The 27,877-nt window shown below is 34.6% G+C and overlaps 1 protein-coding gene across 8 annotated transcripts in view; it reads left to right on the plus strand.

The window, feature by feature from the left end:
- Positions 1-27,877, plus strand: part of MAP3K7 (mitogen-activated protein kinase kinase kinase 7) — a 72,534-nt gene that overhangs the window by 36,157 nt on the left and 8,500 nt on the right. For 2 of the 8 annotated variants that reach the window (XM_074039019.1, XM_005552334.4), the window contains exons 9-14: positions 583-664; positions 2,947-3,077; positions 3,733-3,862; positions 6,485-6,565; positions 14,982-15,046; positions 26,184-26,289. In XM_074039019.1, the coding sequence (XP_073895120.1) occupies positions 583-664; positions 2,947-3,077; positions 3,733-3,862; positions 6,485-6,565; positions 14,982-15,046; positions 26,184-26,289 (595 nt within the window). Of the gene's footprint in view, positions 1-347; positions 407-582; positions 665-2,946; positions 3,078-3,732; positions 3,863-4,831; positions 5,015-5,164; positions 5,356-6,484; positions 6,566-14,981; positions 15,047-26,183; positions 26,290-27,877 lie in introns of those variants that run through there. The other 6 variants (XM_074039020.1, XM_005552335.4, XR_012434433.1 and 3 more) reach the window with 5 other exon arrangements.

Here is a 27,877-nt window from a genome sequence, read left to right on the forward strand (position 1 = left end):
ACTTAGTCTCTGTAGTCAGATTACTTAAAACTTTGGGATATATAAGTTGTTGAAGTCTGTGCTTTGTCTAATTTGAGGAGAATACCTTTCCTTTTTTTCTCTAAATTCTAATATTTTTGTCCAGCATATACTTTGAATATTATGCCTCCAGTTTGTAGAAAGATATTCATAATCTATTCTCTTAATATTTAAAATGTTCTAACAATTATTCTATGGTATAATAGTCTCAGTTATCAGACTAACAGTCATTGCAACAATACGGAAGTTTACATCACTATTGTGAGAACATGCATATGTTTTATATAATTATGAGAAATGATACTATTTTATTTCATATGTTTCTCTAGAGAAATATTTGCTGTTTTCTTCAAGACTATCTAGACTCCAATGTAAGCTAGATTCTTAGGTAGGTGCATGGCATTGATCAAAGTTGAAATCCAAGAGTACATTATTGTAATCTTTGTAAAATAAAAAATTTAGGCACCTACAAATTTAGTATATACCTTAGGGAAAATAAAGCATTAACAGGATTTAATTTGTATTAAGGAAATTTTAAGCTGTGGTTTACTTTTTTATATATAGTACTTTCCAGGAGCAGATGAACCATTACAGTATCCTTGTCAGTATTCAGATGAAGGACAGAGCAACTCTGCCACCAGTACAGGTAAATGGATAGATTGGAAGAGTATCAACTCGATTTTTCTTTCGTCTCTATTCCCGTGAAATTATAATCAAGAAGTAATGAATAATGTCCCCATTTACATTTTAATTCCTTCATTTCATATGATTGACTGCAATTTAAGTTTACAGGTGCATCATTCTTCATGAAGATACCCTGATTAAAGAGTTATTGAAGACCTGCTTCCAAGTCTTGGAATTCCTACATAATTATGAATAAAAAGATGGCATATTGTATTGCAGTAAATGTCATTCTTAACTTTAAAGATAACTTTTAAATGGATACTACTAGATCAAGTGGTATTAGAAATTATTGTAAATGTATTTAACACATTTCTTCATCATGAACACCCTAATTTTTGTTCTTTTCTACAGAGACTGTGATTTAAGAAGCTATGTTAAAAGTTCCTTAGTTTTCCGAAATGTGAAGTAGTAGTGGGACATGTAATTTGTGGTCATCAAAAAGATAGTAGAAATAATACTGTAACTTAGAAATATTGTACTTCTCAAAATATAGTGGCATTATAAGCATTTCATTATTAATTAAAACTAAAAACTACATGTGTGTCTATATGCATATGTATTTACCCTGCATTTATTGACGAATACTTTTACTGATCTATTTCTCCCACCTCAAGAATAGTTTTATTTATTTTGAGATGGTTTATGGTTTGGCTAGTTATTCTCAAATTCCAGTTTTACTGAAAATATTTTGAGTTGCTCTGAATTCTAAAATGTACTTCTCTAAAATTCTATAATTTGCATCTCCCACGTCCTCCAAACCCTCTCTTCGTTTCCTTACTGTGACCTTGAGGTTTTTTAGCCTCCCACCTTTTCACTGGTCCTCAGTCCTCTTAGGTCCTTTTTTATTTCTCCCTCCACTTAATTCCAATCAACTATTATAATTCCTTTGGGAATAATTTTCATCTTTCTAGCCTCTCTCTCAAGCTTGCTTGGCTAAACCACAAGCCTAATAAAAGCTAACACTCGGGTTACCCCTTGCCTGTACCAGTGCAGGTGAATATGGCTGGAGATATCCTCACATGCATGTTTAGTGCTATTGGACAGTTGTACTATATTGTAGTTCATCTCTTTCCTCCTATATGTCTTAATTTTATACTGTAGCCTCTCCTCGGGCTTCAAACACCTCCTCACCACTCCTCACTCTCAGCTGATTTTGTTTGCCCTTCATCTGAGAAAAGTGGAGTAATCAGAAGACAGCTTCCACAACATCTGTGCCCATCTACTCTGCCTTCTTCTGTTACTCTGGCTGAACTATCCATACTTCTGGCCAAAGGTGTACCTTTCTGCCTGTGCATTATATCCCATCTGCATTATATCCCATCTACTTTTCTGAGCAATTCTCCTCTCTCTCTTGCATCATCAGCTTTAACTTTCTACTGGATCATTCCTGGAACATACGTAGTCTGTATTTGCATTCTCTAGCTTCTCTTTTCCCCTTCTTTCTTGAGCCGACTCCATTCAGACATATTATGCCAGTACTTCAGAATTGTTCTTGTCAAGGTCACTAGTTATCTCTACATCACTACATTTAAGGAATCATTTTCATTTCTCATCTTGACTCTCAGTAGCACTTGATCTAATTCATTACTTTCTCCTTCTTACACACAGCACTTTATTCAGTTGGCCTCTGAGATACCATACTAGCCTAGATTCCATCTTACATCTCTGGCCATCTGTTCTCAGTTTTCTTTGCTGGTTATTCCTCATCTCCCCAACCTAGAAATGTTGAAGTGCCCAGGGCCCAGTCATTTGGCTTCTTCACTTATCTGTCTGCACTCATTTCCTTGGTAACCTCATCCAGTATTGTGGTATTATATACCATCTGCTGGCTCATAATTTTTTCCATCTTATACCTGAACTCTATACTCATATATCCAACTACTTTCTATACATCTACTAGAAACTCAATATTTTCCAAACAGAGTTCCTGATACTTCCTTCAAACTCAATCTTCCTGTAGTCTTTCCCCATCTCAATTAATAGCCCTCAGTTCTTCTACTAGCTCAGGTTAAAAACCTTAAGTTATTCTTGACTATTAGAAGACTATTTAGGCATCTTGGTTCCTTTTTGTGCTAGCCTTAAGTTTTGCTTAAAATGGGTTTGTTTGGATATCTTCATTAGCTTGAAAAGTCTTATTTCTGTTCCTGCCTGGCTAGTTTATAAAAGAATGTAAGTTACATAATACTAAGTGAAGCATTTTTATTATTTCCAACCAGTAGTCATAAATGTTTCTGCTTTTCCTAGGCTCATTCATGGACATTGCTTCTACAAATACGAGTAATAAAAGTGACACTAATATGGAGCAAGTTCCTGCCACAAATGATACTATTAAGCGCTTAGAGTCAAAATTGTTGAAAAATCAGGCAAAGCAACAGGTTTGTTTTGTTATTACAAGTAAAATTGGTAACCTTAACAGTAGTCACAATATTATACTAAATGAAATTAATTATTTACCATCTTCTATTTTATAAATCCTGAATTTTCTTCCTGAAACATATAGAAGAGCTTACAAATAGAGACTTGTAATGAGATTCTCCTACCATTTATTACCAAATGGTTTTTCCTTCTAATGATTGCTACCTTTGCCAACTCTAACTCCCTATCTATAATAATCCTTAAATGTAATGGTTGATGGTTAAAAATGTAAAACGGATATATTTTGGCTGTGCTGCCCAGTTAGAGGAGTTGTCCTAAGTGTATCATTTCATGCTATTCAGATTTATATTTTTGCCGTTGTTGATTTTTAAAAATATTGTAAGGAGTGAGTTTATTCATTTTGCCTGAGGCATTTAGGTTAATGAATAATTGGGGCTTTTAGCCCCAGTTCTAGTGACTACTCTTTCATAAAAACAGTATCTGCAGCTTGCTTTCCCTTACTGCTGTAGCTCCCTCTCGTGCAAACTTCCCTCTCCTTTCAGAGCAGAACAGGATCCATCAGAATCCTACTTGCCATCTTCCTCCTTTTAGGTTGCCTAAGACTGCTAAATCTAAAGAACTTCAGTAATTCAGATTGACCTGTAATTTTAACAGAGTGAATCTGGACGTTTAAGCTTGGGAGCCTCCCGTGGGAGCAGTGTGGAGAGCTTGCCCCCAACCTCTGAGGGAAAGAGGATGAGTGCTGACATGTCTGAAATAGAAGCTAGGATCGCTGCAACCACAGGTAAAAAGGAACTACAAGTCTGAAGAGTGAAATGTATATAAGCCTTTTTGGCCATGGTAGTTTCAGTTGTCAGAGGTTTTGTGTGTGTGTCTTTTTTTTTTTTTTAAATAGGAAGTAGGTTTACAATATATTTTTCTAAGTTACTAGCAATAATTTTGCATTTATCTCAAATTCCAAATAAGGAAGGTATGACTTGTAAAATTATTTGGATGAGAAAGTATGCCTTCCTCATTTACAGATTTTATCAAATGTAATTCTTTCTGCTCAAACATGAGTTGAAAGTCTGAGTGAGAAATTCTGCCAAAACCGGAATATTTTGGGGATTTTGAGTGATACTACTAGATTTTTGTGCTGAACTCTAATAATAGCAAATATTTTGTTTCAAATTTAACAGAAAAATGTATTCCAGATCCACGTATGATTTGACCTTCTATCTGCTCCTTCATTCCAGTGACAAAATATTAGCTAAGCTGGTTATGGTTAATTTTTTTAATTGTAAAGTAAAAGATCATAATTTTATTGGATCTTGGAAAAGCTAGCATTTAAATTCCATTGTTCAGTTCTTAAAATTATTAATCATGGAAGAACTGGTCAGCACAAAAACAATTACATGTTTTGTTACCTAAGTAAACTGGCAACCTAATTTTCTGACCAGGTTTCATTTTAGTAATGCTGGTTTAGTTTGGACTTTGTTGTTTTTTGCTGATTCCTTCCAGGGATTGGTGGGAGCTGATTTTAAAAGTAAACACATTTCTGTTGTGGAAAATGTGGAAATGTAAACAAGCCAAAAAAACTTACATAATTACCCCACTCAGAGATAAACACTTAACATTTTTGTGTATTTACCCCAGTCTTTTAACTATATATATACGTATAAATGTGTATTTCTATGTGTATTTGCATCTTTTTTAACTTAGCTAACCAATTTTTTAGGTATTTTTTTCACTTATTTGGTTTTTTTCTAAATAGAATATTCTTATTGTGTGTGGAGCTCTTTCAGAAAGAAGTTGTCATGATGGACCATCATACTATACTTGTCTTCAACTAATCATGATCATTGATTTTTATCAGCTAGTATTAGAATCCGTTAGATATAACAGATTTCCAAAATAACAGTGTCTATAACACATAAGCATTATTTTTCAGACATAAACAAGTCTGAAGGTAGTGGGCTCTGTGATCTTGAAGTAACTGGTCTCCTATTTCTGTGCCGTAATCCCTATTGTATAGCTTCCATTCTCAAAGTTATCCTGTGCTCCAAAATGGTTGTTAAAGTTCCCTTTCATCACTTCTACATTCCAGGCAGCAGGAAGGAAGACATGGGGGTAGGGCAAATAGGCATCCAAGTTCTTTGAAGGAACATTCCCAGATGCCTTTCCTAACAATGTCCACACGTCATTGGTCAGAGTAACATGGTCGAATGGCTACACGTAGCTCCAAGGGAAGAGGAGATCTGCCCTCTTTTATCTGATGACTTTTCTGTCCTAAATAAAATCAGAGTACTATTGCTAAAACAGAAGGGAAGAGTAGAGACCGGCAGAAGATAGCTGTGTCTGCCACAGATGGATCTTCAGAAACTATCAAGTTGAGAAGTCACCAGCCACTGACAAGCCCAGAGTCTCCATGAATCACAAGTATTTCTTCGGAGCAGGGTTGTCTCACTGTAGTGTCAGATGAACCCTACTCACAGGGACATACCCTCACGCTTTGAGGAACCCTTTTCACTTCAGGCATGTTATTAAGGATAGATCTGCCACATTCTGATTGCTGTCTCAAAACTGAAAATTGTTATAATAATGGTTTCATGTCTTTGCTGGTATCATATTTCTAGTCAAGCACTGGTTTTTTATTATTATTTACAGAAATGACTTTGCAAGAAGGATAACCACACACATTAAAATTACCCTATCTTTTTTTGCCTAAATGTAGAACAAATGCTATTGTACATCCTTTGAGCTTTACACAATTTATATTTTTTCATGAATTGTCTTACTTGGAAAGATTCATACTTTCCAGCCTTTTGACAGACTTTGTGTTTACTGTGAATGTACCCTAAACTTTGGAAAATATAATAAATATTTGGTTTACTAGAAATATGTATGATTACAAAAGTATATACATTTCACACTTTGATTCAATAATTAGTATTTAATCATTGAATTTTACTTTATAGCACACTTCAAGAATCACCTAACTTGAACATATATTCCTGTGTTTGTGTAATTAAAACAAATATGACTACTTACTTTTTAATGCCTTTCTTCCTTTCCTCCTTCGTTCCCCCACCCCCATCACATATCAGTGATTTCACTTAGGTAGAGTGTTTCTATGAATATATTTGAAATTTTGCTTCCTCATTACCCTGCAGCTTTGTCTCTGTTCTTTTTATTTTTTCTGCTGATTAAAACCAGTGTGTAAGACATCTTGTGTTTGGTAGTTGTTTGCTCTTTAATCTCGCCTTTTCTGAGCATGGATGAAAAGTTAGGTAGTTCTGCATGCCATTCTGCATGAAATGTTATTAACATGAACTATTTGAAAATGAGTCTATTTTTGTAGTTAATCATTTTCTGTGTTACTGTTTGTGGTTGTTTGCATGTATACTGTATATATGTGTTTTTGCAGCCTATTCCAAGCCTAAACGGGGCCACCGTAAAACCGCTTCATTTGGCAACATTCTGGATGTCCCTGAGATCGTCATATCAGGTATCACAGACCACCTGAGTTGGTCTAATAACTGTGGAACCAGAATAATGATCCCTGGTACTTGTAAAATGCTTCTTGCTCCAATTTTTACAGGACATGAAAAATGGATACCTTGCATGCAGTAATTAGGGAGACATATTGAAAAACTACATTTATTCTGAAGCAGTCTTGAAAAGATACCTCTGATCTGCAATAAATGAGCATAAAATAGAAGAGAAAGTAAACCTTTTTGGAGAAGGGAGAACACCAACCCAGAATTTTACCAACTTCCTCTCTACTTTTAAGTGAGCACATGAGCTTAAACCCAGACCTTTTTTGCACCCAACAGAAAGAGGAAACTCCTAATTAAAATTTGTTCTTTTCCTTGGCTCCTTTCCTTCCTGAGTTACTGCTTTTGGGGTCCCCTCTAGACTTTCTATCCTAGCCTCTTTCTGTTGGTAGCAAGTGAATACGAAGTTGAGAGAAGAGAGTTGCTAAATAGCATTTCGCCTTAACCTAGAAAACAAAAAGTAAAGCTAAATGAGATGTGCTGTTTTGCAGGGTATCTTGCCAAAGAATCATGTAAAATAATTGGTCAATTCTGATTTTTGTGTATTATCAGGAAAATCTCATAAATTACATGTTTTTATACCTAACTTACACATGGTACTTTAGTGTCTAAAATTGGTAAACTGCTTTATTCTTATGGTGATCATTTCATAGATGAATATGTTACCATTTTTAATAGAAATTTAAATGGCATATTGACCTTCAATATTGATTAATGTGTTATCAAAATGATCATTTATTTATCCCTTTAGGTTTTTCTCTACCTCTTTACCCAAAATCTTGATAAGGAAATACATATTTTCCACACATGTTCATGAGTGTGAGTTAGATGAATTCTTCAGCACGCTGTCTTTTACCTGTGATTGTTTTTAGTAGTGTTGATACTCTAGTTGAATACTTAATGGTTATTTTCTCCTCTACTAAACTGAAAACTATGTGAGGATAGAAACCATATTTTTGTGCATTATTTTTTTGTTGGTGGTGGTGGTTATTATTGATTTTATCAGCAGTTGCTGGCTCAGTGCTTCACATATTAAGCATATTAACATAGTGTTTAATAAATATGTTTATTAAGTAAATGAACAGACTTACTAAGCATCTCCACTGGTGAGGAACTAGCATACAAAAACGAAAATATGAATTATACAATTCTTATGTGCCATTTTGTCTGTACATAACTATTTTATATTTATTTTTCCCTGGTTATCAAAGTGGTTTCTTATTTTACAACATCATCACTATTGCTATTTAAAGAATAGAGTTAACCCATTTTTCACTTGGTGATTTGTACTTATTGAATCTGGACTGCTTTAGAAATGAGATTATTTTACATGGAGATCATTTTACCTCCATGCTGAAAGGTACTGTGTATAAGGGACTAGTACTTTAAAGAGGTGGAAGCATTTAAACTTACATACTGCTGAACTGTGATTCCCTTAAATGTTTGAGGGAATCAGGAAAACTTAGACAGTTGGCAGTATAATCTTATGGCTAAGCATTAAGAATAAATTTATATGTGGCAGTATAGCCCATACTGTACAAGATAATGGGGGAGGGAAAAATAAGGAAAGAATAATAGTTTGCAAATGTCAGGTACTACTGGCATCTAGTAGACAGAAACCAGGGATGCTGCTAAACATCCTGATTTGTACCAGGCAGTCTCCTCCAACAAAGAATGATCTGATCCAGCCCAAAATGTCAACAGTGCTGAGGCTGAAACCCCCCGATTAGATGTTCTTTGTGCCCTACAAAGTAGCTTAAAGTACATATTATTTCACCTTTTTGACAACCTTATAACTAGGTTATCAGATGAAATTAAAGCCGTTTAACAGATGAAGAACTTAGATCTGATGATGTTTAGTAGTTTTTACAGAATCATATAGCCAGGACCATGACCTGGATCTTTGACTCCAAATCACATCCATTTTTTGTTCTTTTGTGTAAGTCAGAGAAGCTAGAGTAATTTCTTCTTGCTTTCTCTTAGTGTTCACATTAAGGAGAGCTCTTCAGCCAGGGAGATCCTCTTTTATGACATTGGGCCTTTATGGAATCAGGTAACCTTAATTCTCTTAATTGCCAGAGCAGCAGTGCTATTCATGTGAAAATATTATTCAGTAATACCTTTAATTTTTTTTTTTTTTTTTTTTTTTTGAGACGAGTCTCGCTCTGTGCCCCGGCTAGAGTGCAGTGGCGCGATCTCGGCTCACTGCAAGCTCCGCCTCCCGGGATCACGCCATTTCTCCTGCTTCAGCCTCCTGAGTAGCTGGGACTACAGGCGCCCGCCACTGCGCCCGGCTAATTTTTTGTATTTTTTTTTTAGTAGAGACGGGGTTTCACTGTGGTCTCGATCTCCTGACCTTGTAATCCGCCCGCCTCGGCCTCCCAAAGTAATACCTTTTATTAAACATTCTTTTTAGGCTTCTCCCCCCTCAGATATCAAACAACTTACTCAGATGCACTTTTTTTAATAGAAGAATACAAGCTGTAGAATTGATACTAGTCGTCATAAAAGCCAGTTATGAATGTGCTCATAGGTAATATTTTTTAATTAAATATAAAAATACCGCCCACCCTTTAGGAATATCTCAGATTTCATACATGACATTTTAATTATAAAGAAGGGTGATAGTTAATTTCCAAAATTTCTTAATACTTTCTAGAATTTTTTTTTGTTCTAAGTGGATTTCCCACAAGCTTTATGGTGTTAGCAAATACGTCTTGATATATTCAAACTGTTTAATTAGCATTGAAACCCAATTGCAAGCATTCTTTTTAAATATAGCTTTTTTAAAATCTTATTTATATGGATAAGTAGTTTCAATAATACTTCCCTTTGGCCAAGTGCAATATACTAAGTCTAATGTACTTCTTGGAATGAACTACCTCTCTTAATAAGAGCAATCCTTCAAGCATCACAAAAAGGTTTTGTATATACATCTTTATAGTCACGAAAATGTCCAACCTAGTCATAGATAAAGAAATGCGAAGACCCTAATCTTGTTTTTTGCTTGCTTTTCAAACCATGTATACTATGCCATCAGTCAAATGTGAAAGAAAAAAGCAACTTAGCAAAACAGCAGTATTTATCAATTTAGTAGTCTCTCTGGTCATACAGAAATTAACCTTTAATACCTTAGGACTCCCTGTGGGTCAGACTGTAAAATTTTTTATACCTCTTCTACCATATCACTGGCTCTGAAGAAGAATTGGCAAACCTTTGTATGGTAATCCTTCCTTCTTTCCACTGTCCATCTGCCCTTAGAAGAATGAGCTTTATAGATTAGCCTGGCTCCTTTTTACAGGGAAGACACGCAGCTAAAAGCAAATTACCAGTAGAATGTGTGACATTTTGCTGACTCTTCCTTTGTAGAGGAGGTCCTGCCAAGCGGCAGTGTGCTACCTAAGCAAAGTAAATGTAAATGTGGAAGTTTGTTGCCCAGTATTTAGACCTTTTGAACTACAGTATTCTAATACATTTGCTTGCTGATAAGTTGGAAGGGACTTAGAGAAAAAAATAGGTTTTCTTAAATGTTTTTTGTTAAAACTTGAGTTTTAAAAACCTTATCTTTTCTCCTTTCAGCCAGTATATCTAATTTGTTACACTTACATTTGAAGAAAAGGGAATGGGTGGCAGATTATCGGATTCCTTGAAGTTTTTCTAGGCTTTTTTTGTTGTAGGACTTTAATAAGGGCAGTAAGAACATAGATCTTTGTTTTGCTTGGATTTTCTTTACTTTCCCCCATATTTTCCTTTTGTCACTATCCAAGCTTCCAAGAATCTATTTTTCACCCACCTTCATCTCAAATACACAAATGAAATAGATTATTGTGATTGTGAAACTATATAATACATTCAATGCAGTTCATCTGATGTTAGAAGAATACCTAAGTTTTACATTCCTTTTAAAAATCCAAGTGTCAAAGAGGAACAGGTAGAATGCCTAAATATTACCAAAAAAGAGGAACAAACTTTTCCAGTTTAACATGTAGAGTAAGAGAATAAGTAGTTAAGAAAGCGAATTTTTTTTTCATGTTTGTAGCTTCAATAATGGAAGATGGGCACTTCTGCTCTGGAGCCTTTGTGTGAGTAGTTATAGCATTTAAGGAAATAAACTGTAATGATAATGCATTCTAAAACCTACTGGAAAAAAATACTGTCATATACTTACCACCTATAAACGATTTAATTAAACATTAGTCTTCTGCACTTCTACTCTGATATAAAATTTGTTGTACATGGTTCATACCTGCTTGTTTGCTTTTGTAAAGTGAAACTAGTTTCCCAAATGTGATATGCAAGAGTAAAATTTTCTAAATTACAGAAATTTTTAATGCTATTATATCATCATAGATAATTCTGAATTTATTTCTTAGTTCAGATTAGATTATAATATTTGATTTCATTTTAAGTACTTGAAAACTATCCATTCTATAGATGAGCATTGCTTTGAAGTGCTTCAATTTGAGAACCTTGAACATTGTACCTTTTGTTATTTCTAAGCCCAAATAATATGGCATAACATTCGAGAGCAATAAAATGCCTTGACCAAAGAGGATTTTCTGTCTTACATACTGTTCTTAAGGATATGCAAGAGAAGATTGAATATACAAATGTTTTTGAGTCAGATCTTACTGAAATATGTAAGATTTTTGTCTAGTTTCCTGAAGAGCCTGAACTTAATTGATATTTATTGTTTGTAATATCATTCTTAAAGCTAAAAAGAAACCTTAGGTGTCCTTATGATTTCAGCCGCATTTAGATCAAAAACTTAACACGTATTCGCTTTTAATTTCAGTCAAGGACGTTTAGCTCTATTGTATATTGGTTTTTTAACTTTTTACTAAGAGTATGATACGTAGTAAATTGTAATAAGTAGAATGTAGAAAGGCCCAAACGTTTTAACAGAAAAATAGATGGATAGTTAGGCTTCTAATACTTGTATCTTGTTGCCCTCCTTCAGAAGTTTCAAATGTCAGGTATTGGCAAATAAATTACCTAGGTGGGGAGGGTTTTATAGAATGTTTAAACAACTGGAAGCAGAGATACTTTTCAAGGACATGTGAGCACTATTTTGCTTTCTCCACCAGGATGAAAAGATCACTCTTTTAATACTATATTTGGTTCAAGGGCTGGTCGATAACTAATGTTTGTAAGCCTATCTTTAACTGGAAGCATGTAAGTTATTAAATATTTCCCCCAAACTACTGCAGCACCAATATGAAGAGGCAATGAGAGACAGAATTGAGTTTTTCTAGATCTGGCAAGTTCTTACCTAGCACAGGTAGTGTCATTAGCAGTTGTAAGCCTTTGATAGGGATCCTGGGGTTAAGGGGTGCTATATACTAAGATGTACTGTACTAGTTTCTGTATATAGCCACCTCACTTTCAATAAAATTCTGTATTTGTGGCAAATTAAATAGGGAAGTTAATCTAACTTTATAATGAATATTTAGGTGGCCTTTCTGCCATATTGAATAGTCTACCAAGATCACTTTTTGTAGTCTAAAAAAATTCAACTCTAACCTAATAAAGCTGTTTTATTGCAAAGCAAATAAACCACCTGACCGACCTTTCCAGTGAAAGAGCCAGAGTTTGTTGAAATTAGTAAAGAAATATGAAACTTTGGCCACCTAAATGAGAACATATATTTTAAAATTACATGTTCAGTTTACCATGAAGCAGTAATGTGATGCTACTATATCATGCTATGCATTTTTTTTTAATCTTGGGTATTTTACACATGAAGAGAATGGTGTCCCATAATTTGTAATATTCAAAACTTGTGAATCTCAAAATTTCTAACATTTAGGTTAAGAGAGGTCTCCCGGAAAATGTAGTGCTGATTTTTACATGAAGACAGTCTTCAGGAAGTTTTAAAGTAGAAAATAAGAGTAGTGTAAGTCAAGGAAAACTATGAGCTTAACTGATAAGAAAAATTATAGGAGTGACTGTCTGGGATCTAAGCCAGCAGTCTCTGGAAGAACTCCGGGATAACTTTTAAATACCAGCTCAGGAAATCAGTTGTACTTAAAAGAGCAGCTTTTTTGAAGAGGGGCTCTGTCTTAATGACATTACTGTAAAAAGAATGGAACTGACCCCTAAGTTGCTTTCTATTTGCAGGGGGCAGGAGTGCAGATTTAGTATGCACTGGCAATGTGATGTATTCTTAGAAGTCATTCTAAAAAGTGTAATTTGTTCTCTATTATAAGACATGAACATTCCAGAATTCATTACAGAATGAAATACTCAAGATAGCATATGCAGGTTTCAGATTCCTTGATCAGGCATCTGTTTACATCATGCTGTCCTCCTTTCTACTACTTTTTCATCTACACTACCATGTATAATATAGGTATGTACATATCAAAGGACCAAAAAAGGTAAAATGAGTGAATGTCTAAATTAGTATTCTGTTGCAAAAAACTTCAGAATCAATTCAAATTTACTGAGAACACACCCAGTAATTTTCATTTGAAGTAATAGGAGGTTGATTTTTCTTACATTCATATTTCTAAATTATGACTTAAAATTTAATATTGGAGCAACAAGTATTTGTTGATTGCAATCCTGTTTTGCTTTGTCTGAACTATCTGCCAGATGGTTTCTGCCATGGTTGTGCTAATTAAAATGCATTGCCTAACACTGCTTGCTTTGATTCATGTGGTAGCTTAAAGATTTTTCGTTTTATGGCATTTGTTAACTGTCAGCTCTTCTTTACCTTACTTCCTTAAAAGTTTTTACTTCCCTTTTCTCCTATTCTTCCACCTAAATTTGAGTTCAGTTTTTGTTATTGCAATGGTGATGTAATGGTTTATAGACACATGTGTTGGGTGGTTCCTCAGATTCACAAATGTTGCCGTGTTGCTAATCTGAAAAGAGAATTCCAGACACTTTTTCAAGCCTGTCTCATCACCGCTAATTTTAGAATGAGTGTGTTGAATGAAATGTGCCTAAAATTGCTTATTAGTCATGGTTGTGGGGATCCTTTTTGTCCTCGGGAAACAGGGGTAGTTGAAAGTATTCATAAAAGTGATCTAGTGGGTCTAATTCAATACATGCACAGTTTATTGTTTTAATTTGTAATGAAAAGTTGAAATTTTTGGAATAAAATGACATTTGAAGTAAATTTGAATTCAAATTATGCAAAGAATCATAAAACATAACTTAAAATGGAAAAAACTGATGATGTCTTACATTTGCAAGAGGAGTTACAAATTTGAGTTTTTATATTCACTACATATATTATTCCATTAAACATTCTTATTCCATTGTAAGGTCCTTTTAGTTTATCTGCAGCATAATAATGGGGTCATGTGGGTTAAGGTGCTAAGTTATATTGCTGATTGGTTTTAAAAAGATGTTTCTATGAAAGATTCTGGAAGTCTAAAATTTTAAGAATGAATTCTGTCTACTAATCAGGAAACTACAATTAGAGTGAGTACATGTTCTAAGTGTTGCCACTAGTTGAGAAATTACATAATACAGATTTCAGAGTCAAAAGAATTTCGAGTATTGTATCAGCTGTTACTGAGTATTTTGGTGTTTCCTTTTAGACAGCTGAGCTTTCATGTTAGAAGATACTGCATAAACAGCCTTATTCCCAAATAAAAGTGCTGAGTGAAGCTATTGCTCAATTCATTGTTTTGCTGAGGACTTATATGTGTATAATTCTTTCATAAATTGATTTTTAATTAAATAAATTATAAGCATAGAAGTTTCTAAAGCAGAATTAACAAAATAGCCCATTTCAACAAGCTGTGTATTTGAGAACAGAGTGACAGTTATTAACATCCAGTGGGAAATTAAGAGTTGTTGTTCACAAATAATAAATTACTGGATTCTGACAAAGACTAATGGGGATTAAGTAAGCGTGACTCAGTATAATAAATTTAAGCCTAAGCATCTTTTAGACCCTGAAATGAAAAAGATATTGCTGCCAGTTAAAGTCAGTTGTGTCTTACAACCTGCTAGCTGTCTTGCTGTAAAAACTGTAACGTAAGGCCCTTGAAATAGATGCCGTCATCAGCCCCAGCCCCCAAGCATTCATCTATTTAAACACATGACAGAAGATGGTGGAAGAGAGTTCAGCAGCTATTCATGTGGTAGAAGTGGTTATTGTATTAGGACATACTCTGTTGTAGGCCAGCAACTTTTGAGTTAAAACACTGCAGCTGTTTCTCTTCCTTTCTTTACATCTTTCTCTTCCTTTTTTTTTTTTCTTAGCAATAAACTCACTTTTTTTTCCCCCCACAAACATTTTGTGTAGATACAAGGAGCAACAAATTCCAACTTTCTGCTGTAGCAATTACTCCCTTTTTGTCTGTTTGAATAGATTTTAGTATTTTACTTTTTTTCTTCTTTTTAAAGGCAACGGACAGCCAAGACGTAGATCCATCCAAGACTTGACTGTAACTGGAACAGAACCTGGTCAGGTAAGACAGTATTCAAATTTTCTATCTTTGAAGAATACTAGGCAGAAACCAAGAATTAACTGTAATCTACTCTGCAAAACTAGTTTTATGAGTTGACCTAAAGTTGTGATAGAGAAATTCATTGCACCTGAACTTAAACACTTAGGGGGAAAAAACATAGGTGCCATTGTTAATTTAACTTGAAAGATAATTTCTGAAAGTAGGTTTATTAAACTCCATGAAAAAGTAAATTGTTCTTTAGCACTGTATATGTGTTATATGGTTTTTATATACGTTTTAGTAAGTATTCGATTTTATAATGTAATGATTTATCATTAAAGTGTCCTTTAAAGTTAATCATTAGTGTGTCTCCTTTTTACTAATAAGGGTAACAAACATTTCCCCAATAAGTTGCTACTCCTCTAGGGTCACATAGGGCATTGGCATACGTGGAGAACTCTAACATCTTTTAACTTGGCATATCCACTGGATTAATATTTTTTTCAAATATCCTTAAAATAATATTTACTGAGCAAATGTGTAAACTCTCGAAAGCTTCTATTCCAGTTGTTAAGATTTCATTGTTTATATTTCTGGATCCTCCTCTAAACTCTCCTTATCTCTTTATTACTGCTCTGCAGATGATGCAGACAGTGTTATAATTTAAGCCATTACTGATTAGTACAGAGTTTTAACCCACCAGGTATATAAAAGTAGCTCAATCATTGTTTTTTCTATTATTCAGATTAATACACTTGACATATATAATTTATTATATACTATATTCTGTAAAATGAATGAAGATTAATTATGAGGTGTTTGTTTTCAGCTGTATAAGTTTTATGAGAGCAGCATAAAAGTAATGAAATTAATAAAGTAATGAAATTATTATGTATTAAGAAGTATTAAGCATTAAATTATTCAGTATTAAGTAATGAAATTATTACTTCATGATCCATATTTTTATAAAATTTTACCATTTATATATTAAAAACAATCTGATGTAATTTATGATAATGTATATTAGTACTTGTCATCCTAAAAAGGTATTTTATTATTATATCATTTTCATAATATACTTTAAATTTTGGAGATTCTTTGTAGTCATTAATAAAAAAGCCTTTTATACCCATCAACTTAACCAGCTTACCAAAAACCACTTCAAATATTTAAGTGGTGAATATCCTTGATCTTCATTTATATCTGGAAATATGTTTATTTCACAAAATGCTTATAAACACACATATATAAATAAAATATATATAGACACATTAATTTATTATGTTTTGTGATACTAGTGACTCTAAATCTTGATTTCATTATTTAATGATAGTTTTTTTCGGTATATCTGTTTTGTTAAGACCCCAGAACTTTTGGCTGAAGTTTCCCATTTTCTCCCCCTCAGATACTTAAAAGTTGTAATCAGCCCATTTAGTAACAGATAGTTTGACATCTGCTATTTGCTTTGATTCTTTGGAGGCTTGATGAGCTCAGCCTTTTAAACTCTGTTTACTATTGCCACTGATATTCCAGTTATGAGAACTTCTAGCCAAGTGTTTGACTAGGAATGAGAAGCTTGCCCTAAGACATATCAGGAGCAGCTACTAGTTTGAAAGCTTTTCTGTAGACTCTAGAATAAAGGTGTTGCCATAATTCAGGACTGATCTTCCCACACCAGGTCTTACTTATTTCTTCACAAGTTCCACATTATTTGAGATTTTGGTTGTTATCCTTTTAATTCACAATACCTTCAGGTAGTAAAACGCTGGAACTGAGGCCAACTATGAGTGTGGGACAGTTATTTGTGGAACTGTCATAGACCACTCTGAAAGATTTGGGGTGAGGGAGAGTTTGATATGGCAGTAAAACCTGTTTTGAAACAGGTGATATATGACCATTGTGTAGCCACATTTTAAAACTGATCCACTCTTTCAAAATTATTTCTGTTATAACCTTAAAATACCTAATGTTCAGCTTGGCATGAGGGTGGCAAATACTAATCCTAATGTGCTATGAAAACATTTCTCCCAAAAAGTGTATGATAAGTGACCATTAAGTCTTTTAAATTACTCACAAAGATAATATTCATTTGAGGAAGAAAAGTATTCACAATATGTGTTTTCAAAATTGGAAGGTGCCGTCCTTTTTGAAGTCTGGCTAAGTGTGATTAGGCAGATGCTCAGAGTTAATTTCTTTTTCTTTTTCTGGCCATGGGAATGCATGAAGAAAAGACTCTGGCCCACTGAGTACAATCATCAGAGAAGAGAGAGAGAACTTCCTAATAAAATGTAATAACATTACATCTTGTAGAGGAAAGTAAACTGATTGTACTGTGGCTCTTGACTCAAAACATAATCTTAGTAAAATCACTTAGAATTTCCAACTGTAAACTAAAATTAAATTGGTTTTTCTGCTGCCATTCATTTGAGAGGAATAGTAAATGAAGCAAGCTTCTTAATTAAAAGTAATGATATAAGTATAGTTGTAAAAGATTGCATTCTTACAACATACAACTCACTTTTAAACATGGTTTTTTCATTAATTCAGGAAGCTTTTTAAATGCTCAATAGATGTGACTTCCTAGAAGCTTTGAAAAGATACTGAGAAAGAAAAAAGCAGTCCCTGACATCCAGGAACTGATTTGACACTGTGGCCTCACTGTTGTTAGAAGCTGGCGTTACTCTCAATGACTGGCTGTCAGAGCTAGACCATGTTACTGTCTTATTGGACATAATCTCTCAGAATACCAACATCAGACAAGATAATGCTGAGCCCATGATAAAAGGAGACAAAACAAGACTACATCGGAATGTTTTCTAAGCACAGACAAAAACAAGGTCACTGTGCCACCCACAAAATACTTAACATTGTCCTCTCCCAGCTATTAAGAGTGACTGCTGCTTCTGTACCTATTACAGCTTGGTCCTCACTCTGGACTGCCCTCCCTGTGGAATTGCCCTTGCTTTCTGACAGCAGCCAATCTGGAATGAACCCCTCCTTCCTTAGAGTTTCCCCAAAATCACCCAACCAAAGCCTAAATTCTATAATACATTCTTTTTCTAAAACCCTCTTACTGATACAACCCATGCTGCCCCATGGTAAGCGTTCTCCTTCACTGCAATAAATATCAAACCCAACTCTTTCCACTATTGGTGTGTTCCTGGCAGTCTTTGGCTAGAGGGCTTTGACAATACCAATAAAGCCTAGTCCCCAAGCACCTCATTTGGAGAGATCAGACTTATGCCCAAATCAATTAGAAAACTAGAGTAATAACAGCTTCCATTTGTTGTGCACTGACTTTGTGCCAGATAGGCTCTTAGTATACATTATCAGAATGTTAATCCTGTTATCAGGATCTTAATCCTGTGAAGTTGGTACTTTTTCATCTCATTTGCAGCCAAGTAAAGTGAGGATGAGAAAAACTGACCTAAGTCTCTTACTTCCTTATACTGCCAGTAATTCTTATAACCAGGTTTTGTATCCAGACCTGATTCCAAAGCACACAAACTCTATACTCTAATCATTCTATCTTGCATGTGAAACTAGATGTGATGCATGCTGTTATAGCCCTAGATCTCTTACATTTGGGTATTTTAGCTTCTAATAGTCTGCATTGTCATTAATTATTTAAATAGTTGTTAAGTGATGATGAATTGTAGCTGTGTCATATCATTGAGCAAGGTTAACCTATCTTGGTAATAAATTTCTACCGACGACCGCACAAATTTATGTTTTATACACCTGGGTAAGCCATTCTGTGTTTCACTAAAACAATATACATTCTTATAAATGCCTGAATACCACTTCTGGAATTGTATTCAGTATAGATCTATATTCAAGAATTCTCTTAGAGGGGGCTTCAATCAGTGAAAATTATGACTGCAAGATGATACAGTTATGATTATTTAGAGAAGTGGACATATTACATTTCCATATGGACCTTATAATCTACTTTTATTGTCAAATATGTGACTTTGGGCGAGTTCTTTAATTTCCCTGAGCTTCTGCACCCTTATCTACAAATAGGGACCATAACACCCAGCTCCCAGAGTTCTTAACAGAGGTGAAAGTACCAGGGCACACAGTAGATACTAATCCATGTTGTATGCCGGCCTCTCCACAGTGTGCCTCACCGGGCTCTTGACGCCACTTCCTTGCTCTCATGACAGTGTGTTACCATCCAGAAACAAAAGGAAAATAGCACTTGGAAAGGGAAAGAAGTAAAACCCACCAGTGTTGTTTCTGTTCATAAGGAAACCTTGTGTCGAGGATCATGGAAAGGATTTGCTTTAAAGGTCTCGTCGCATATTGAGTGATATTAATATACATTGTTATTACGTATTTAAGGGATGTGATTTATCATACTACTTTTGTCCATCTTCATTCTGCACCTCCTTTTGTGTAAACAAATGTTCTGTTAAACTCTAAATCAAAAACTTACATAATAGTTTTGAATAATTCCTTCTTCATACTATACCTTTCTACTGGAGAATAGACACCTTTCTTTTTTTTCTTTTTTTTTTTTCTGAGACAGAGTCCCCCCGTCAACCAGGCTGGAGTGCAGTAGTGTGATCTCGGCTCATTGCAACCTCTGCCTCCTGGGTTCGAGTGATTCTTCCACCCCAGCCTCCCAAGTAGCTGGGATTACAGGCGTGTGCCACCATACCTGGCTAATATTTTTTTTAATTTATTTTTAGTAGAGACAGGGTTTCACCATGTTGCCCAGGCTGGTCTTGAACTTCTGACCTCAAGCGATCTGCCTGCCTCAGCTTCCCAAAGTGCTAGGTTACAGTCGTGAGCCATTACGCCCAGCCTCTGTTGGAGAATAGACACCTTTCTATTGTAGAAGACCATGTAAGAATAATAAAATTCTGAAATTCCCTTATGAAACACTGTAGTGAAGCCAAAATTAGATCAAGCCTACAGACCTTTAGATTAGAAAGAATATTTTCAATACAACCTTCATGTATAGATTTAATTATCTGTGACTACCATATAAAGTACCCATGGAAATCCACATTACCAACTTATACCCATTTTAAAAATATTTATATTATTGAGAAGTTACTTTAGCAAAAATATCATATAAGTCATCATTTAATCTCTGTGTTTTGTGCTTGTATAATTTTAGCTACTAAGATTTCTGAGGGTATTAAATAGGTTTTAAATGTCAGTCTAAATAATAACACTGGGCGTAAATTCCTGACTTATGAAAATATTTTCCTAGTCTTTCAGGTAAGATATTAAAAGCTGAGCCTTATTTTTGTCTGTAAAATAACTTCCAATTCCTTTTTATAAATATAGGGATAAATTTCTGGTCAAAGGCCAATTCTAGTTCATGTCTACTGATGGTAGACTGCCCCTGCGGTTTAAATTTGGCTTAGTATTCTTTTGCTGCCTTAAATTGCTGTGTTGCGTTTCTGTACTCTTGGAACCACTTTCATATCCAATCCTTTTAGTAAGTCAGGTTTGCCTATATCTCTTAAACTTTGCAGTTAATGTGGGGATAGAATAAGTAATTGTAAATGTCTTAAAGGAAGGAGCAACTTAAATGAGTTTCAATAGTTTGAGAGCATTTGTGACTCTTAGAATTTTATCAGTGATTTTAAAAAATAGCTACTATAAAAACTTCTTCGGTAGTTGGTTACAAGCAGTAACATAAATTCAGCCACAGACTACTTTTGAATTTTTTGGTTAATTGTCAGACGTTATGTGTTCCTCTTATTTGTGTCTTGTATTATTCACATATTCAAAAACTACAGTTATGCCTTGTTTTTAAATATTTCCTTAGTTTTTTATACAAATGTATTAGCATATTATTTATTGAGATAGACATTTCTTAAAATATAAAGATTTGTTTATTAGTTTATGGATTTAAATCTAACTCTATGCTGATCTAAAGACAGTTTTGAAACTTGCACTAAAAGTGCGAGTCTTATATTTCTTAGTTTCATAACTGTTAGAAATGACAAGGGGGACAAACAAGCATGCATAGAAGGTGTTAAGAGTTTCTTGGAAAGTAGAAGGTAAAAAGAAACATGTAGCAAAGAATCGTTTTGCAAAAGATTTAAACTTAAGGAGTAGTACTGTGAAATTCGTATTAGGGCCAACTTATTTGTTTTAATATTGCAAATGTTCAGTGGCGTCTTTTTTAAATATACTGAATCCATTCTCATTTTTAAAACCTAATTATTACTTCTACTGTATCTTGTTGATTTCTCACAACTGATACTGATTGTCACATGTCACAAACATGTTTCTCTTTTTAAAATGTGCATTAGCAATACACTGACCCATAAATATGTACCTACTATATACCCACAAAAATTAAAAATTATTTTTAAAAAAATGAGAGGAAAACAAAGTACCTCTCACTGTTTATTATCCTGAATCCATTGTGGGTTTTCAAGGCCTGAAATCATAGAATTTTAGCACTATATGGAACACTTCTCATCACATTCTTAACCCAGCCCCAACCCCTCTCCAGATAAAGAGAGGTTGAAGTGATCTAAAGCAGACATTACAGCATAATTAGAACTCACATACGATGGATTCTACTCAAAGGTACTTTTGTATTGCATTTCGTTTTACTTGTTGCAGTCTTGAATTTGAGTGTTTTATGTTAAAGCTAGATATGAAATTCTTCATGAATTTATTTTATGTTTTATTTTCTATAACTCTGTGTACTTTTTAAGTTCTTTTTAAGTCTCCTTTTTGGTACTCAGTAACACATCAAGGACTTTTTAAAAAGTCCTTATGAAATCCATTTTGGAGACTGGGCGCGGTGACTCACACCTGTAATCCCAGCACTTTGGGAGGCCGAGGCGGGCGGATCATGAGGTCAGGAGATTGAGACCATCCTGGCTAACAAGGTGAAACCCCGTCTCTACTAAAAATACAAAAAAAAAATTAGCTGGGCACGGTGGTGGGCACCTGTAGTCCCAGCTACTCAGGAGGCTGAGGCAGGAGAATGGTGTGAACCCAGGAGGTGGAGTTTGCAGTGAGCCGAGATCACACCACTACACTCCAGCCTGGGCAGCAGAGCGAGACTCCGTCTCAAAAAAAAAAAAAAAAAAAGCCATTTTAGTTTCTGTATCATTTGAAAGGTTTTAATATATGAAATATTAATATGTAGATAAGAATGCATATAATATATAAGTTATGAAAATAATAAAATGAACACTTGTGAACCCACCACCCAGCTTAAGGAATGGAACACTAACAATCCCAGTGAGGGTTGGTCCCTGTGTGTTCCTCACCTGTGACCTTCCCTGTCATTCCCCCACCAACCCTCAGTGCCACATTCTGTCGTATATCATGTTTCCAGATATTATAAATACCTTTTATCTGATTAAGAAATCCCCTTCCCACTGGGCACAGGGGCTCACACCTGTAATCCCAGAACTTTGGGAGGCCAAGGCAGGAGGATCGCTTGAGCCCAGGAGTTCGAGACCAGTCTGCACAACATGGGCAAGACCCCATCTCTACACAAATATATTTTTTTAAAAAATTAGCCATGCATGGTGCCGTGAGCCTGTGGTTCCAGCTACTCAGGAGGCTGAGGTAGGAGGATTACTTAGCCCAGGAGGTCAGGGCTGCAGTGAGCTGTGTTGGTGCCATTGCACACCAGCCTGGGCAACAGAACAAGACCCTGTCTCAAAAAAAAAAACAAAAAAACAAAAGAAAGAAAGAAAAAGAAATTATCTTCTCATACATAGAATTTAAGTTTGTTAAATGTATTTTTTATAAGTAGATGTTAAATGCTTTTTCTGCATCTGTTGAGGTTTTGTCCTTTAATCTGTTGATGTAATGAATTGTATTAATGGAATTTCCTAATGTCAGATGAGTGACCTTTGCAGTCATTTGCGAAGTTGGATAAACCAAACTTTTTAATGATTTTTATTGCTTGTACACTGCCACATTATATTTGCTAATATAGTTTTTAGAAATTATGACTTTTGTGTCTCTTTTTATTTTTATTTTTTTATTTTTATTTTTTGGAAGTGAGGTTCAGTTGTAACTTTCTTTCTCACACTGTCCTTATATATTGATTTTTACTGCCTTCACAGAATGAGTCAGAAAGTTTCTTCTTTCTTTGTTTAGGATAATTTAAGATTGGGAAAATCCTTTTCTTGAATGTTTGATAGAACTTACCTGTAAAACCCTCCACTGTGCTTGGTATTTTCTATAATGTATAGGAATTTTGGAAACTTTTTTTTTTAAGAATGTGTTCATTTTTATAGTATTGTCTCTGATTTCAAAATACTATCTTTTACTATTTTTCATTTTGGGAGGCGAATTCTTTTTTTTAACTAAGGTCTCTAGCTTATAAATTATCAGTGTTTCTGGTTTTTTCATATATATATTTAGAGTTAAATATTTTCCTCTAAGTGCTCTTTTAGTCGCATCCCCAAGTGTTAGCATGATCATGTTAAAATTCAGTTCAAGTATTTTCTAATGTCCCTTTTGTTTTCTTCTTTGACCAATGAATTATTTAGAAGTGTTTTTCAAAACAAAAGATTTTTAAAGGTTTTGAAATCAGTATAAAAAGTAATTAAATTATGATACTGAAATGTTTTTAACTTTTTTGAGATTTGCTTTATAGCTTAGTACATAATCAGTTTTCATAATCAGTTTTCATCAGTGTCCCATGAATGCTTAAAAAGAATGTGTATTCTTCATTTGCTAGGCATAAAGTCACTTACGTTTAGATTAAGCTTGTTTTTTAATGGAGTTCAAGTTTTACTGTGTGTGTATGTTTTATTTTTCGATCTCCTTTTATATAATTTACAGAGGAATATTAAAATATCTTACTGTGGGGCTGGGCACAGTTGCTCACACCTGTAATCCCAGCACTTTGGGATGCCAAGGTGGGAGGATTTCTTGAAGCCATTAGGTCAGCCTGGGCAACATAGCAAGATCCCATCTCTACAAAAAGTTTAAAAATTAGCCAAGTGCAATGGCATGTAACTGTAGTCCCAGCTACTCGGGAGGCTAAGGCAGGAGGATCACTTGAGCCCAGGAGTTTGAGGGTACATCCTTGAGTTTTTTTGCTTTATCTGTTTATATGTACAGCATATAAATTTTGAATTGTTGGCCAGGCACAGTAGCTTATACCTGCAATCCCAGTGCTTTGGGAAACTGCGGAGGGAGAATCACTTGAGGCCAAGAGGTTGAGACCAGTCTGGGAACATAGCAAGACCCTGACTCCACAAAATATTTTAAAATTAGCTGGACACAGTTGTGTGTTCCTGTGGTCCCAGCTACTCAGGAGGCTGAGTTGGGAGGATCGCTTGAGCCCAGGAGTTTGAGGGTATAGTGAGCTATGATGGTACCACTGCACTCTAGCCTGGGCAACAAAGCAAGACCTTGTCTTTAAAAACAAATCTCACTGTGATGGTGGATGTGTCCTTTTTCCTTGCAGTTTTTTTGATTTATCTATTTGTACATATAGCATATAAATTTGGAATCGTTGGCCAGGCACAGAGGCTCATGCCTGTAATCCCAGCACTTTGGGAGACTGAGGCAGGAGGGTCACTTGGGGCCAGGAGGTTGAGAGAAGCCTGGTCAACGTAGTAAGACCCATGTCTACAAAAAATAATAATAATAATTTTTAAAAAATAAATTTTGAATTGCTGTATTCTGAATTGAACCACTTATCATATTTCTCTAGTAATATTTTGCACCCTAAAATATATTCTCTCTGATATTAATATAGGTATTTTATTTGGGGTAGTTTTTGCCTGGTTTTCTTTTTTTATCCTGTAACTTTCTGTTTTCTCTGTCTCTGTAAATTAGATATATCTCTTATAAATAGCATTTAATTCATCCTGACAATCTGATTTTTTTTTAAGTATCTTAACTGGAGAGTTTAATTCATTTACACTTATTATGGTTACTGATAAGTTTGCTTTCTTATGTTTTCTCTTATTTCTCTTTTCAGCTTTCTTTTGAATTGAATAAATTTATTTTTAATTGTATTGTTTTCTTTCTGGTTTGGGAGTTACATATTACTACTTTTTGTAAATACCTTTGAAATTTTAACATTCATGCCCAACCTAGTAAAGATCTGTACAATACAAGGATTTTTAAATCAGTGCTCTTCATGCTTTTGCTATTGTTATTTATAATTTTAGTGCCATCTTATTTATTTGTTTGATACTTCTATAAATTCACTGTTTCCATCACTGAATGTTTTCAGTGTGTAGATTTATTTTCTGTTTATCTCTATTCCTTATTGTGTCTTGATCCTTCCATCAAGTAAAATTTTTCTTCTTCCAAAAATACGTGCTTGAAAAATTTCTGTGGTAAAAATGTATGGAAGGTAAACTCAGTTTTTGCCCATCTAAGAATGTTATTTTGGCCTCATTCTTCAAATTTTGTTGGCTAGACAATTCTAGACTGGCAGTTACTTTCTTTCAGTACTTCGAAGATATTGTTCTACTTTCTTCTGGCTGCTTTTTCTATCTCCTATTGATTGTTTCCTAGAATTTGAATGTATACGTTCCATGTTGAACTCAATTTGTGAGCTTCTTCCTATTTCTTATGCTTGAGATTTGTTGTGGTTGGAATTTGTTGTAATCTGCATCCAAACTGGAAATTTTTTGTGGATTCACAGTTAATACATTTCTCCCTTCCACCCAGAGCCACTAACCCAAGAGAGACAAATTGATTTCCTGTCCGCTTTTGTAGGACAGATTTTTTTCCCCTAGTTGTGTGACCTTTTCTCTGAGAATGAAGCCTTTGCTGAGCTTTAGCTTTAAGCAGAGGTTTCTGCAGTCTTACTTCCATCCTACAAAGGCCCAAGGCTTTATGATCCATTCCTCTGAGTGCAGCATCCTATGAAAACAGTAGCTCTAGGCCATTGGTGTTCAGTTGAAATTCCCAGGGCTGTCAGCTTAGGCACTTGCTAGTTTCCTGATCTTGTTTTGTTTCTAATCTCAGAGTATTTCTTAGTTTCTTGCAAGTTCATCAGTTTTTAAGAGGTATCATGTGTGAGTGCATATAAATTTTTACATATATATAAGAGAGGATTTATTTTGTTGTTTACAAGAGTTTTTTGGAGATCTCTAAGTCTCTTCTTTGCCTTTTAATGGAAACGTTCTCATTTTTTGATCAAAAAATCACATTTTGTTTCTCCTGTCACTTCTTGTCGTAGGTGAGCAGTAGGTCATCCAGTCCCAGTGTCAGAATGATTACTACCTCAGGACCAACCTCAGAAAAGCCAACTCGAAGTCATCCATGGACCCCTGATGATTCCACAGGTGACCAGTCTGTTTCTTCATACTTACGAAGTTCAATCAATCATGTTTATATTCATTTTCATTTGACCATGTCATTACTCTAATTTTTACAAAGGCAGGCATTATACTGCTGTTTAGATTTTTATATGAAATAAACTATTTAGGAATACGTGTTAAAATGCCATTTTGAATACAGAGACTGCCTTGCCTTCTGTATTTTTTTTTATCCAGATACTAAACATGTATTTTAAAGATCATCTGTCTGGGGTTTTTTCCAGTTGCAAAGCATATTGAATTCTTGATACTTCAGCCTGTGATTTTCCTACTAGATGCATCTTACTAGATGATAGTAGTAAAGTCATTATTTTTTCAGTAACCAAAATCGGAGAATGGTAAAAATCATCCTTATCATCTTCCTCTCAGTCTTTTGTTCTAAGGACATAAGATGTACCTTAAGGTGAAAAAAATTCTGACCGTTGACCTTTTGAATTATTTTTAACTGATAAGAGACCCCATTTTCAGTTATACAAATATTCTATTAGACCTTTAAAAGCCTGTGAAGAGTTATTAAAGCTCCCCAACATGAATAACTAACTGGTCACAATATTAGTATTAATGTCTACCTGCCTAAAGGTAGTGATGGCACTGTTTCACTATGGGCAAACAGGAAATGATGTGCCACAGTAGAATTAATTTTTCCTCTAACTTTAAAAGAATACCTTGATAAATGTTCTTAAGTGTACTTATGAAATTTTTTATTTATATTAAGTCATGAAGGGAAAGATGATCTCTTAAGCCCTTGGAAAATTAAAGCATTTGGTATTTTATATAAGATCGACTGTTATTAATAGTAGCAATTAGATTGAAGTTTAAAAGTCAGCTTTCTGCCTTTACAAACTAAAATACAACTCAAGTATTTATAGTTATCTGATGTGGTTTGGTCAAGTTTAGAATTTAATTTAAAAAATTAACTGGGTGGTTTTTCTCTGTGTCATGTAAGATAGAACTATGTTTAGCCAGGGTGTACTCTCCAGTTTTAGGAAGTTTAAATTTAGTGGTGGCAAAAACTCCTGTTTCACCCCTAGCACAGCCCAACCTAGGACTGTCCAGAGCATTCACCACTATGCAGCACATGTATAGAATTCATTATAGACTTGCTCCTCCCCAGTGGTAGACAGGGAAATGCTCTTACCCAATTTTATCATTAACATTCATGTGACAGCAGCTCTTTTTGATTTCTGAACCCTTTGGCAAGGGAGTACGCTCCCTGACATTACAGCATTTGCCCAGGTCTGGTACTCAACTCAGCAGAGCCTCCTGTCTTCAGTCTATACTAATCTATATATGCCAGTCAACAGTGTGGCAGATTGTGACTTCATGGGGGTAAAATAAAAAATGTTTAAGCCTCTGTCTCACATAACTGCTACATTTCTGCTTCATGTGTTGCTTCTACCTTCCAACTCCTGTCCCACTGTTGCTTTTTTGTACCTAGAAATACCACAAAATACCAATTGCTAGAGATAATTTGCAATATCAGTTGAATTTTGTCTTTGCCTCGAAATATATTGCAAATGTGTGGCTATAATTTTGAATACATTTTGAAAATGGA

This window comes from Macaca fascicularis, chromosome 4 (assembly GCF_037993035.2).
Source record: "Macaca fascicularis isolate 582-1 chromosome 4, T2T-MFA8v1.1".
NCBI lineage: Eukaryota > Metazoa > Chordata > Mammalia > Primates > Cercopithecidae > Macaca > Macaca fascicularis.